The following is a 12,443-nucleotide window of genomic DNA, read 5'->3' as shown; positions in this document are numbered from 1 at the left end:
CGCGGGGCCGCGCGCAGGCAGAGCTCGTTCCTCCCGTCGGGGGGACCCGGCGCGTTGGCGGAAAACTCCGTGCCCTGATTTATGATAAAAAATTTAAAGGGAATCATTTATATTTCAGAGGGCCTAAACAGCGGCATGAAAGTTTTATCTAAAGTGGCACCATATTTATAGGCAGTCCGGCGACGTTGGGAGTAATTAATAGAGGGATAAATTTCAGGTCTTTGTTTTGTTTTTAATGCTCCCTCCGTTTAGCGCTGCCTGCTTAAGGTCAATACTCAGGGGTGCGAAGGGGGAGCTGGGGCACGGCCCGGGGCAGCGCCTGGGCCTCGGAGCGTGTCCCCCTGCCCTGGCTCCAAACCATTTACACCGGGCTGCCTTCTGCTTTTTCCCTTCCTTCCATCTCTCCGCTGTTGCTCCCTTCCCTTCTGAGAGGGGAGGGGACGGAGACCCCGCGCTCCCCCCGCCCCGTTCCCGGGGGTCGGGAGGGCTCCGCGCGCAGTGTCCCCCCCCCCCGGGCCGCTGTCCCGGCCCACACCCCTCCGTCCAGCAAAGCCCCCCCGGGCCGCCTGCTCCCAGCACAGCCTCCCCCGTCCCTCCCGAAGGCAAACGCTTCCCCCGGCCGGGGTAATGTAGCTGCTGAGCTGCCTTTAATGAAAGCTGTAAAATATTGATGCTCCTGGCCCCGTCTGCTGCCGTTACACCTCACAGACAGAGAAGTCCAAAGGATAAACAATAACGAGTTAAAAGAGCCCAGATGGTTTGCCATCAGAAACTATCTGCAGACTCAAAGGTGTCACTGCAATAGATTTCAGAGATCATTCACCTACTGCTAAATAATTAATGGTATTTCTGGAAGAAAAAAAGCCCCCAAGCCCCTACCCTGATGAAGCATCAGGAGTGACTCACTGAAAATATGAAGGCAAAAGTCAGATTAAAAGCGTGTGCTATTTTACTCCTTGTCACACTTCAAAGATTGCTATCCATGTTCCTAATATACCAAATACTCTGTTCTTATTTAGGGTTTGTTTCAAAGCCCATCACAGTCAGAGTGTTGTCGATAGCCTCTTGTTTTCCTTCTGTTCGTTCAATTTAGTTTAGAAATTATACAGCACACGCTGACCCAGGTCTGATGGGAACTTTGAAGCATAAAGGTGTTATTTTACACACAAATCATGCTAATCTCTCCACAGCAGGCTGTGAGCAGCACTCTGTTGCAGTCCCAAAGCCAACACCACTTGCCCCATTACATTTTCTTCAATTCCACCACAGCACTTCCTGCGAATCTGGCTGCTCAGGAGCTGAGCCCTGCACCCCGCCTGTGAGGGAGCTAAAGCCTGCACAGCTGACACAGGACACTTCCCTTTTCCTGGCTGGGGAATCCTCCTGTGTGCTCCTGCTTTCTGTCTCCTGACCTGGAGTCTTTGCTCCCGCCCTGCCCACCCTGAGCCTGGGGAGGGTTTTGTTGTCACACCCTCATGTTTGTCTGCACCGTGTCTTTGAAAAAGAAATCGTGTCTTTTGGATCTGACTCGAGATCCCTGTGACTGAGCCTGTTCTGCTGCTGAGGTGCAGCCCCTTGTCCCCAAGTGCCAGACCCGTGCAAAGGAGCAGCAGGAACGCTGGCTCTGGAAGGTTCCTGCAGGACCTGGCTCTGCACAGCACATTTCTAGTGCCCTGAAAGCACGAGCCACTCGGAGCCCAGGATGATGTGGCTGTTCCACTGCACAATCTGATGGAGGAAATATCTAGGATTACCCAGACAGTCAATTATTCATCAGCTAAACGGCCAAGCATCAATTACCTGGCTTGATTCTCTTATTCATTAAGGAGATTGAAGAACCCAATTTAACAAAGCAGAAAGAAAGTTGCTAAGTTACAGGAGCTGCCCGGCTCAGCAGCGGGGCTGCAGCGTGTCAGGCTCTCCAGAGAGAGGGGCCTCACAGCCAGAAGCCTCCGAGGCTGTGGAGTGTCAGCCAGAGCTCTCGGGATCAGAGCAGCCTGTTCCTGGTCAGGGAGAGGCAGGACTGAGCCTGAGCTCTGCCTGCGGGGACAGCGAGGGGACAGCCCAGGAGAGAGAGTGAGAGGTGCTGGGAGGGTGTTCTGAAGAACAAGATGTGACAGTGAGGGGCCAGGGAAGGAACAACCACATTACACAAAGTTTGTAGTACAGGTGGGATGGAAACCCTTTCAGAGAGAAAAGCTGCAAGTGGCATGGCCACTGAGGTGCCACTTGGCAGAGATCCTCAGCCAGGTCCAGCAGCAGAGAGCTCTGAGGAGCAGTGTCAGACTAAAGCCTGTTCCCCACTGCTCCAGAGCCATCTCCTCTAGAGAAGAGCAAGACATGGCAGGTGGATCAGCACCCTGTGCTCCCAGCACGGGCTTCCCCAGCCACCCGGGGCAGCTTCCTGCCCAGCTCTGCCCTGGACCTCCCCATGAATCCCTCTCTGGATCAGGGGGATCAACATGTTCCCACCCCAGTTGTGGATCTTGGTGCCTCCGATTACCAGCAGTGCACAAACCAACTGGGCTCCACAAGCAGGTCCTGTGGGCAGGTAGGGCAGAGGCTCAGCTTCCTTCCCCAGGGAGGAAAGGGGACACACCTGGGCTCATGCCTTGCTCACAGGGTGCATGATAATTCTGGCTCTCAGCTCCTGCCTGTAAAGGACAAGCCCAAGCAGGCAGAGGAGCTCTGGGGGAGCAGTTGTAGGTGTCACCAGTCACAGAGCATGGGCAGCCCTGGAGGGGTGAGGGGTGTGGGTGGGTGTTAAACCCATATCAAAACTTAAAGCCTTTAGTATTAGAAAAGCACTGTGGCCATAGTAGAACACGAGGAGTGCCAAAGCTGGGCTGCTGCACCAAACTCCTTGTTTCATGGCAGCAGAACAAACAGCCTGTCTTCCAGCAGCTGCAGCTGGGAAGCTGATCCTGTCTTCTTTCTGAATTTCTCAGTAAACAAGGTTTTGATTTGAGGTCCCAGGAATGCAAGATGCCAGGCAGCTCATGCTAGCTGGGAGGTCTTCCCTCAACTCCTTTGTAATGTGCATGAATTATATAACTTGTTTCTTGTATCATTCCCTGAAATTAAAATTGTAACAAAGGACACATCCGTGCTTGTTAAAAATAAACCTGATCTGCTCCTGGTGGAGATAATAGGAGCAACATGACAACATCTTTTTGGGTGTGTGTGTGTGCAGAACAGAGCACTTAGCTGTCAGGCATCTCTTTCTTGTTGTATTTGCTCCTAATTCTAGAAATACATCTAAATGTAGTCTAACAGGACTCTGTTCCACAAGAAATTAATGAGGAACAAACATTAATTATTCATGTCTTGAAACAGTAGGTCTGCTAATGTTTTTGCTAATCAACAAGTCAAACAGCTGTATCTTTGTCAGGGCAATCTTGGGGTGGATGGAGAAAGAACAACCCTGGTATGTTTTACCCCACTGCCCCATCAGTCCTGCCCTTAGTTTGCACATTTCTGGTCACATCAGGAATCCAGGTTTGCTGCTACTTTTTAGTGCCTCTGTTACGAGGATGAGCTGAGACACTCCCAGCTCAGTGTCAGCTGCAGGTTGGGCCAAACTCCCGTGGAAATCATTCAGCTTTGTGCTGCCTTCATGTCCCCGTTACATTAATGCTTCCTGAGATCTTCATGAAAATTTGAAATTAAAATGTAACAATCAAAGGGGGTGGGAGAAGCCCTGTCACCTGATGTTAAACTCATCCCTTCCACAGTCACATTTCTTGGGGTTTCACTGCAGAAGTCACACCAGCTGCTGCACCCGAGCCCTGCTGGGCTCCCAACGCAGCGCTCGGCCGGTCCCGGGGCCGGAGGGGACGCGGCGACACCGGCACCAGCCCCGTGTTGGTGCCACTCGGCGCAGGCCCCGTGGGGGTCATGTTGTCTGCACAACAACGTGAGGTGCCCAGGGGATGCTGACAGCCAGGTTTTGCCACAGGGACACTTACAGTTGGGTTCTGCTCCTCACGGTGTCCCAAAAGGTGCCACATCAGCAGTGAAGCAGGAACTTGTAGTGGAACGAGGCTCCCTGAGGAAGGGGGTGTGAAGATCACACCTTCATCATGAGGGCAGCAAGCGATGGTTCCACACCAGCCAGAGCCTCTCCCACATCACACCAGCTCTTTCTCTGCCCTGCCAGAGGAGCTGGGAAGCGGAGCAGCTGCTGGTGGGGCTTGGGGAGGAGCAGGACCCGCAGGGCCTGGACACGGGCACAGCATGGAGCTTTGCACGTCCCTGCACAGGCTGCCCCGGCTCTTGTCACTCCTGTTGTGCTCTGCAGATCTTTCTTCCTTGGGTTTAGGGAAACACAGCACTCCAAAGCTCGTGGTGTCAAGTTTTGCAGCCCTTTATTGGGCCTTTCCCCCGATGAACAATCCGTTTGCAGCAGTGAGATCTTTTCCTTCCACCACAGCCAAACCTTGGGCATTAATGCATTTTGTAGTTAAAACAACACGACTCACTACTTTTTTCCCTGTCACACCAATCCCCACACACTGATGTTAAAGCTTCCACTGTGAACAAATAGAGCCTGAAAATCCTTTCTTATAGGCCTAGGACTGATCCTGATTTAGACCTTACATCCTCTTTCATAACAGAGTTGGAAGTGTGCTTGTTCACAAAGTCTTCCTCACTTCTTTGACCCACAGATAACCCAAAGTCAAGCTAAAAAGCAAGGAGTGGAGGAAATTGTTGTCTGACATGTCTTTAGCCACCAGAGAGCACAATGAGGTATGTTGTGTTGAGTTGACTCCAAGTAATTTTCACATGAATTACTAAAGTGCCAGAAATGTATAATTCATCAGCATTTAAATAAATCACAGAGCAGAAGTGCTCTGAGGTGATGGTGCAGGATGGCAGACTCAGCTGTAATTAACCCCAACCCCTCCCTGAGCACCTCGCTCTTGGCAGGGCTGCACCCGCAAGGCCCAGCACAAGAGAGGGTTGACCCCCAGAAAATGAGGTGATGAAGGAGGCAGTCACAGCCTGGAGCCCGGGGTGACCCTGGGGCCTCCCAGCACTGGGGCACAGTGAGGACAGATGCCACTGTCACCCCCAAGGCCAAGCACTGACTCGTCACTTCACCAGCCCCCCGAGGGAACCACCTGCAACCTTCACTGAGGTGCTACACATCAGATACTTGAAATACCCAAACACCTAAAGACACAGATTTCAAACAAAAAGAGCTGAGCTGACCAGTAGGTTCTGCTGCTTTAACCTTTCAGTTAAACCTGTCTCCAAATGGCAAGAAAACGTGAGGAGCCGAAGCAATGCTGAGGGGGTGAGGTGTGGGGATCCCTGCTGGGGAACGACCCCCACACCCCTCTGCCCTCAGCAGCCTTCACAAGGCTAAACCAGCTCCTCCAACCTACACTGCTCACTGATTCTCCCATTTCTCTCCCAACAGTGCACACTTTCCTGGTGGAAGTTCAAGCACCCTTTAAAGACTTATCATTCCAGGCTGTTCTCATCACTTGCACCACAGAATCTCAGACTGGTTTAGGTTGGAAGGGACCCTGAAGCTCCTCCAGTTCCAACCCCCCCTGCATGGGCAGGGACACCTCCCACCAGCCCAGGTTGCTCCAAGCCCCATCCAACCTGCCCTTGGACACTTCCAGGGATGGGGCAGCCACAGCTCCTCTGAGCAATGCTGAGGGGGTGAGGTGTGGGGATCCCTGCTGGGGAACGACCCCCACACCCCTCTGCCCTCAGCAGCCTTCACAAGGCTAAACCAGCTCCTCCAACCTACACTGCTCACTGATTCTCCCATTTCTCTCCCAACAGTGCACACTTTCCTGGTGGAAGTTCAAGCACCCTTTAAAGACTTATCATTCCAGGCTGTTCTCATCACTTGCACCACAGAATCTCAGACTGGTTTAGGTTGGAAGGGACCCTGAAGCTCCTCCAGTTCCAACCCCCCTGCATGGGCAGGGACACCTCCCACCAGCCCAGGTTGCTCCAAGCCCCATCCAACCTGCCCTTGGACACTTCCAGGGATGGGGCAGCCACAGCTCCTCTGGGCAACCTGGGCCAGGGTCTCACCATCCACATCCTCACACCTTCCCAGGATCTCTTCAGCAGCAGCTCTAACTAGCTGGTTGTCAAACACCAGGTTATATTATACACCAAAGCCCATCCCTCACCGTGCTGTCAGCCTTGCTGTGGTTCTTCACATCTGGCTCCACATGTCCAGGATCCAGCACAGATTGACCTACCTGAAAATTAACATACACAATTGGCATAGTCTGTGGAATAATCCTGGGGAGAGAGAAAAAGCTCTAATCAATCCATTGATCACCACAACTGTAGATCCAGCATGGAAGAAGCAGGGGCAGCACACACAAAAACCTCAGAGAAATCTCAGGCTCATTGTTCCGTTTTCAACCACAGGCTCATGTCAGTGATCTCCTTGACAGGACCCAGATAAATGTTACACAACCTGCTCCAGGGGCTGCACAGGACAGAACTGGGTCCCACGTTTCAAGGGACAAGTTAAAATTCTATTTCCATGTTTGGGAAACCTCTTTGTAAACAGTTATTGTTGCATTTCATACAGCTGTGACTGTAGCCACTGAAGACATGGCCTAATACAGCAACAATTTACCTCTGTGCATTTGTTCAGTTAAAATAGCTACTTAACACATCTTGCTTTCTTCAAAATAACTTTCAGCAAGACTCTCCATAGCTGTAGGAAGAGCTGTCAAGCCCCACTGAATGGCACCTCTGTGCCAGGGGAACATTTAGATCATATTTGGAACAACCAGGGGAAAAATAAATCCAAAGCCACACACAGAGAAAAATGCTGGCCCCCCCTTTTAAGTTCTTGTTAGTCTCTTTTGCCACTAAAATTAATTTTGATCATGTAGGAAGAAACAACTACTTTGACCATTTCCTACTTGATGTCAAGGCTCCATCTCCTTCAATTATTTTATTTTCTTGTGGAATGGGGATTATTTGGTGGCTATGGACAGGAAAGTGGGCTGTGGAAAGATTCAGTTACTGGCAAGAATGAAATGCCCAAAAGCCACAGGTTTATCAGGAAGAGGCTCCTCATCGACAGAGAAGCCAGGTCATGTTTTAAAACACTGACACTGCAGGACCACAAAGGGATGGGAAGGAGATGGCAACACAAATAATTATTAAACGTACCATCAACCTCCTTCCTCTCCTCCTTCTACTGCAGTGAAGGAAGAACAAACTCCCACCCTTGTCTAACGCCTGGTCTGTTTTTAAAAAAAATCTCCCCACAGCACATGAACAATCCAGGAGAGGAAAGGGAATGTAAGAGAAGGCTTGGAGGGAACCAGGGTCACAAACCAACAGTTAGTCGTGAGAGCAACACAGAACAGAAGGGAGCACCAGAAACCAGTGATAGGGGTACAGACCAAGAAAATAGTTACTGTGAGAATAAAGTAGTTTTCAGACCGAATGGCAAAAGGGCAAGAATTTGCATGACCTCAGTTTCATGTTTTGTACACACTATTTTCAACAATCCAGCAAGTCTGTAAAGAGACCACAGGACCATCCCCCAGACCAGAAACATTCTTAATTTTCTGTTAAACTTTGGACCATCCCCCAAGAGATTTATTGGAATCTCTCCCACCCCCATTTTTAACTCTGCCCCATCAATTTAGCTGTGTTAATTAGTACTATTTCAGAGCACTGATACACCACCTTATGATTTTTCCTGTAGCTAGTACCTGTTGATTAAAACAAACTTGCACACACATTCCATGCAAATAAATACCCCCTTCATACATACACTACCCCCCCAAAATAAAGGTGATGACGCTCTTTTTGTGATATTGTAATTTTTTTGAATGGTTCTGCTGCCCAATTTATTTAAGTTAGAATTTTGTCTTTTCTAAATCTTGAACCATTCTGTAGTATATCTTTATTGCAAAAAAGTCAACATGCATCTTAGAAATTCAGATTGTAATCAATAAAACAAACATTACATATATGAATTTAAATGTATAAACAGTTAGAAATTCAACAATATCTCCTATTATACTATTACACAAGTTCACAATTTGTAAAAACTATAGTACAAGTTTACTATACACCAAGAGGAACCTTATTCCTTTTCACATGATTTTGTTAAAATAAGTGTTTCCACAAGAAGCAGGCAACTGTTTTCAGATTTAACTTTTCAACTCTTGGGTTTGTTTTGTTCTTTTTGCTTAGGTTAATTCAACAATGAAAGGGAGAATTCTTCTAATTCTTCCTAACAGTTCCCTTCTGATCACACACCCTGTCCATGTTTGCACCCCAAGTTCAGCTGATAACACCCTGCTGCACACAGCTGCACATTCAGGGCTGGTGCACACAGGCTCCCTTGCTGGGTAGACATTTTGCCTGAAAATGCTGCCATGAAAACAAAGTGAGCTGTTCTGTCATGTCACCTACTAAAACAACCAACCAAGACAAAAGCCCCAACAGTTTAACCCCGACACTGCCCATCGCTCACACTCCCCCAAGCCAATCATGGGGTTCAGAGCACAACTCACCCCCACACCTTGGGGCGCAGAAATGGGGTCTGGGATGTCCCTGGGGTGCTGGGTAAGCCTGCCAAGAAGTACTGAGAAGGGGGAAACAGAAATCGTATGAAGCTCTCAAAAATCATCCAATAAAGCTGCTGCCCTCACCTCCCTCCTACCTTCCCAGCTCCAACAGCCGGCGCGTCCGGGCACCGACAAGTGTCCCTGGACCGTGTGCCAGCAGGTGTCACTTTACAGCTAAAACCATATGAAAAGGAATCCCATTCTACATGTGTCATAGGCTACTGCAATTTTTCTTACAGCTTCATTCATTCACTGTAATTTTCATTTTCCAAATACAAAAATACAACGATTCTTATTGAAATCTATACGCTGGTAGTTTAGTACACAAAAAAGCAAAATATTTACAAAATTATACAGTTTAAGAAAAAACTCTGTACAAAAAAATATATAAATCCTTTTGTTCCCTCTATCACTTTTTAAACTGTCAGGACTCAAATATGTTTGCTGCAATGGATTTTCCTAAATATACAGTGACTGAGCCACAGACATTAAAAAAAACAACAGTAGAGATGATGGGAGAAAAGCAAGACATTCTTCTATGTACGTGAGACTGGTTTCCCCTTGTACCTCCATGTCTGTAATTCAGCCTCAGTATTAGCAGGAAAGACCTAATCATATAAAGAGGTGAGGTTTCCATGTGAAGAGACAATACTGAAGGACATACTCCCTTCAACTGGCAAGGAAAGAGGGAATTATCCTGGTCTGACCTGTGATACACCATGACAGCTGAAGGGCAGGACATCAGGGGTGCTGTGAACCCAAGGTATGCTCAGCTACCTGTCACTGGCCCACTCCAGAGCCATCCTAATGTAAAGGTTTTGAAGTGTCATCTCCTTCAGTTGGGAACTTGCTGACAAATGCAGTGGTAAACTAATTATTCAAAAGAGGAGAGCATTTCTGCACCGACATTCTGTTTATTTTGTATATAAATGTAAATAAAATGTACTGAAGAGTGTACGGTACAAATGGAGAGCCAAGGGAATGTTCCCCAGGAAACACCTCTAGGAACTGCAGGAGCTGTGTCCAAGTGACGAGGCACGAGCGCCTGGGCTGGCTGTCCTGGTTCCTGTCACAACACCCCCCTGCTGGGGGTCACTATGGGGGTGCTCCTAGACTGGTGCAACAATAAGGCAACTGAAAACGTAACGGTGTTGATCTCTTCTGTGCCTGAACAAACCTGTACTTGGATAAAGGCACCACCTCCCCAGCCCAGCTCTCAACACTCCTCTGCAGACGTGCCCTGAAGCACTGGTGTGACACCAGGCCTGCAGCAGGACACTGACACTCCTGAACAAAGAGCATTCTGCCCAGAAGGCTTCACAGATTTGGTTTGAACATCAACAAGCAGCTGGTAATAGGGAGAGGAGGAGGAGTTTCTACTGGTTGGTCAGTAGTTGCCAGTTTAGCTGTTTTTCCTTCCAAGTAAGCACGAAACTCATTAACATTCACACTCACAAATACTGAAATGCAGTTAACAGCCCGACTTCAACCTGAACCTTACGCTGAAACTGCAGAGGAAAATCAACAGTGAATGAGAATTCACTCAAATACTTGTCATTGCTGATGTTTTCTGTGAAGCAGAATTTGAAGAAAGAGAGTGAACTGGACAATACTACAATAACACCCTGTTAAATTGCTTCTTCCATCTCCTCTCACAAAAAGCAGAACCCAGGAACTGTGTGGCTTTCCAACATATTGAAATAAATGATTTCTGAATCTAGCCACAAAGAACTTCTACAGTAAATGATTCCGTATGAAATAAAATGCTACCCTTTTTAATTAGCAAATGAGGCATTTTTTTCTTTCATAACATTTAATGAAAGTTTGACTCTTTTCCCCAACCCCATAATATTGCTAAATAAAACCTGTAATATCTTGTCAATTATAAACTAACAAATCAATCACATTATAAAAAAACCCAAAACAAGGTAATACAGGTGACACACAAAGAGGACAAGAAAATACTAGTATTTTTTCCCCTTTTTCTTTTTATCCTTCTTAAATAGAAAAAAATCACCACCCTGGTGAGCTGATAATGACGTAAAACGTTCCTGGGCCTTTGGCCAGCTGAGGGTCTCAGCTCTACATCCCACATGTTTGGATATCAAACTTGCTCACTTTAAATCTTGTGGTTTGAAAATAAAGTAAAGCTTTTTTTTGGCTCATCAACTTCCTTAAATAAATGTTTAAAAGATGTAGCTTGAACTATATTCCTAAAATTATACATTTCCAACATCAAGTTTCATCTTCTCCAGGAACGGGATTCATCCTCGTCTTCGTCATCATCATCATCATCTTCGTGCAAAAATAAATCTGAGGTTTCAGTCTCCTAGAAGAAGAAAAAACGTACTTTTAAACAAAGAGGTTCCCTTAAACAAAGAGCAGCAGATGTACTTTGTCAGGTTCTGCTTTACCCTCTGGCCCACTGAAACACACACAGCTACATCCAACAGGTTTGATGGGAAGAAGAGCAGCCTCACACATCAAGAAAGGCAAAGAAAGGTGAATTTCAAAGGAAGCAGGAATCAACAACAGTTTGAGACTCTGTTAAATGCCTAGATGGGAAAACCTTTATCAGTGTAATGTGCTCAGAAGCACAGGAAAGCATACAGCCAGCTTACAGTGCAGCACAGCATTAGTGCTGGGAAGTAAAATGATGAGCAGTCTGCATAGGATGTGAGGTGTATCTTCTTAGTTTAAAACACATCACCACATCCAGAAAGTGTATTTGTTTCCCTTTTTACCTTCTGTAAAATGTGGAATACATACCTGACTATTTCAAACCAGTTAAGCTTCTGGTTTGTAAAAGTATCTTCAATGAAATGTCTTTAGTAAACTGTATCCTACCAGAGCTCTTAGATTCCTAGAAGGGCAATTAGGTAATGAACATCTGTTCATACCTCTTCCTTAGGCTCCTCTTCCTCAATTTCTGTGGACACAGAGGGAACCTTCGGTTTGTACCACGAGATCTGCAGCCTCCGGTCTTTGAAGCGGGACCCCTGGTTAGCAGCCTGGATTGTGTTAAATGAATGTATTTTCAAAAAAAGGATCAAGTGAAGAATTATTAAGGTCACCAACAGCAAGCTAGACCCCATAAACGTCATGATGCAGATTTGCAGATCTCAATCCTATAACCCACAATCAGCTGCTCCAGTCCTCCAACTGCAACTTCATTCAAGCCTGAATCTGCTAAATAAATAATGCTGATCTATCAACAACGTGAAGAGATGAAAAGGGCTGACTTCATGGTGACATTGGACCCTTGTCAGTAACAGAGCTATGGGGCTCATCAGGTAAACAGTTATTTCCCCCTTTACTGGCACCATCTGCAGTATCATCACATACCCACACCAGCGCTCAGACTAGTGGGATTCAAAGTCTGCTGAAGTTTAAAATACAAAAGCAGACACAAGTAGTTGAAAAATCTCATTTTAGAACCAAGAAAGGAATAATTCTACTTACATTCTCAGCTTCTGAGCGAGATTTAAAAGTCAGAACAACACTTAATGGGGAATCCTCTTCCTGAAGATCTTCTATATCTCCAAATTTCTATGAGAGAAACCTCAATCAGGAACAGTAGTCATGTTCTCCAAACACATGATCACTATGTGCTACAATCATCCGGCAACACTGCAGCATTTATAACTGTATTTTTGGACAAAAGCTCAGATTTATTATTGTTCTAACATGTGGAGCTTAATTTTGCAGGAGGAGAGGAAAAAAGTGTATTCATGTAAAGCTCAGAAGTTAATTATTTGGATTCCCTGTTTCCCTTACTCTCTTCTGCCCTTCACTGTTGTACTTCTTGACACCTATTAAGCAAGTCCTTTAGAGCTCACTGATTTGCAGAACACTTTCAGC

At 46.8% G+C, this 12,443-nt stretch overlaps 1 protein-coding gene across 1 annotated transcript in view; it reads right to left on the bottom strand.

Annotated features, from left to right (window-relative positions):
• Positions 1-10,386: 10,386 nt before the first annotated feature.
• RBM27 (RNA binding motif protein 27) overlaps positions 10,387-12,443 on the bottom strand; it is a 19,070-nt gene continuing 17,013 nt past the window's right edge. Inside the window, exons 18-20 of the mRNA XM_010001234.1 lie at positions 12,045-12,131; positions 11,483-11,593; positions 10,387-10,911 (exon numbers count right to left, since the gene is read on the bottom strand). Of these exons, the coding sequence (XP_009999536.1) occupies positions 10,825-10,911; positions 11,483-11,593; positions 12,045-12,131 (285 nt within the window). The 3' untranslated portion in view covers positions 10,387-10,824. The remainder of the gene's footprint in view (positions 10,912-11,482; positions 11,594-12,044; positions 12,132-12,443) is intronic.

Source organism: Chaetura pelagica, unplaced genomic scaffold (assembly GCF_000747805.2).
Source record: "Chaetura pelagica isolate M959 unplaced genomic scaffold, ChaPel_1.0 scaffold177, whole genome shotgun sequence".
Taxonomy (NCBI): Eukaryota; Metazoa; Chordata; class Aves; order Apodiformes; family Apodidae; genus Chaetura; species Chaetura pelagica.
Note: the sequence above shows the minus strand (reverse complement) of the source record. Positions and strands in the feature narration are given on the sequence as shown.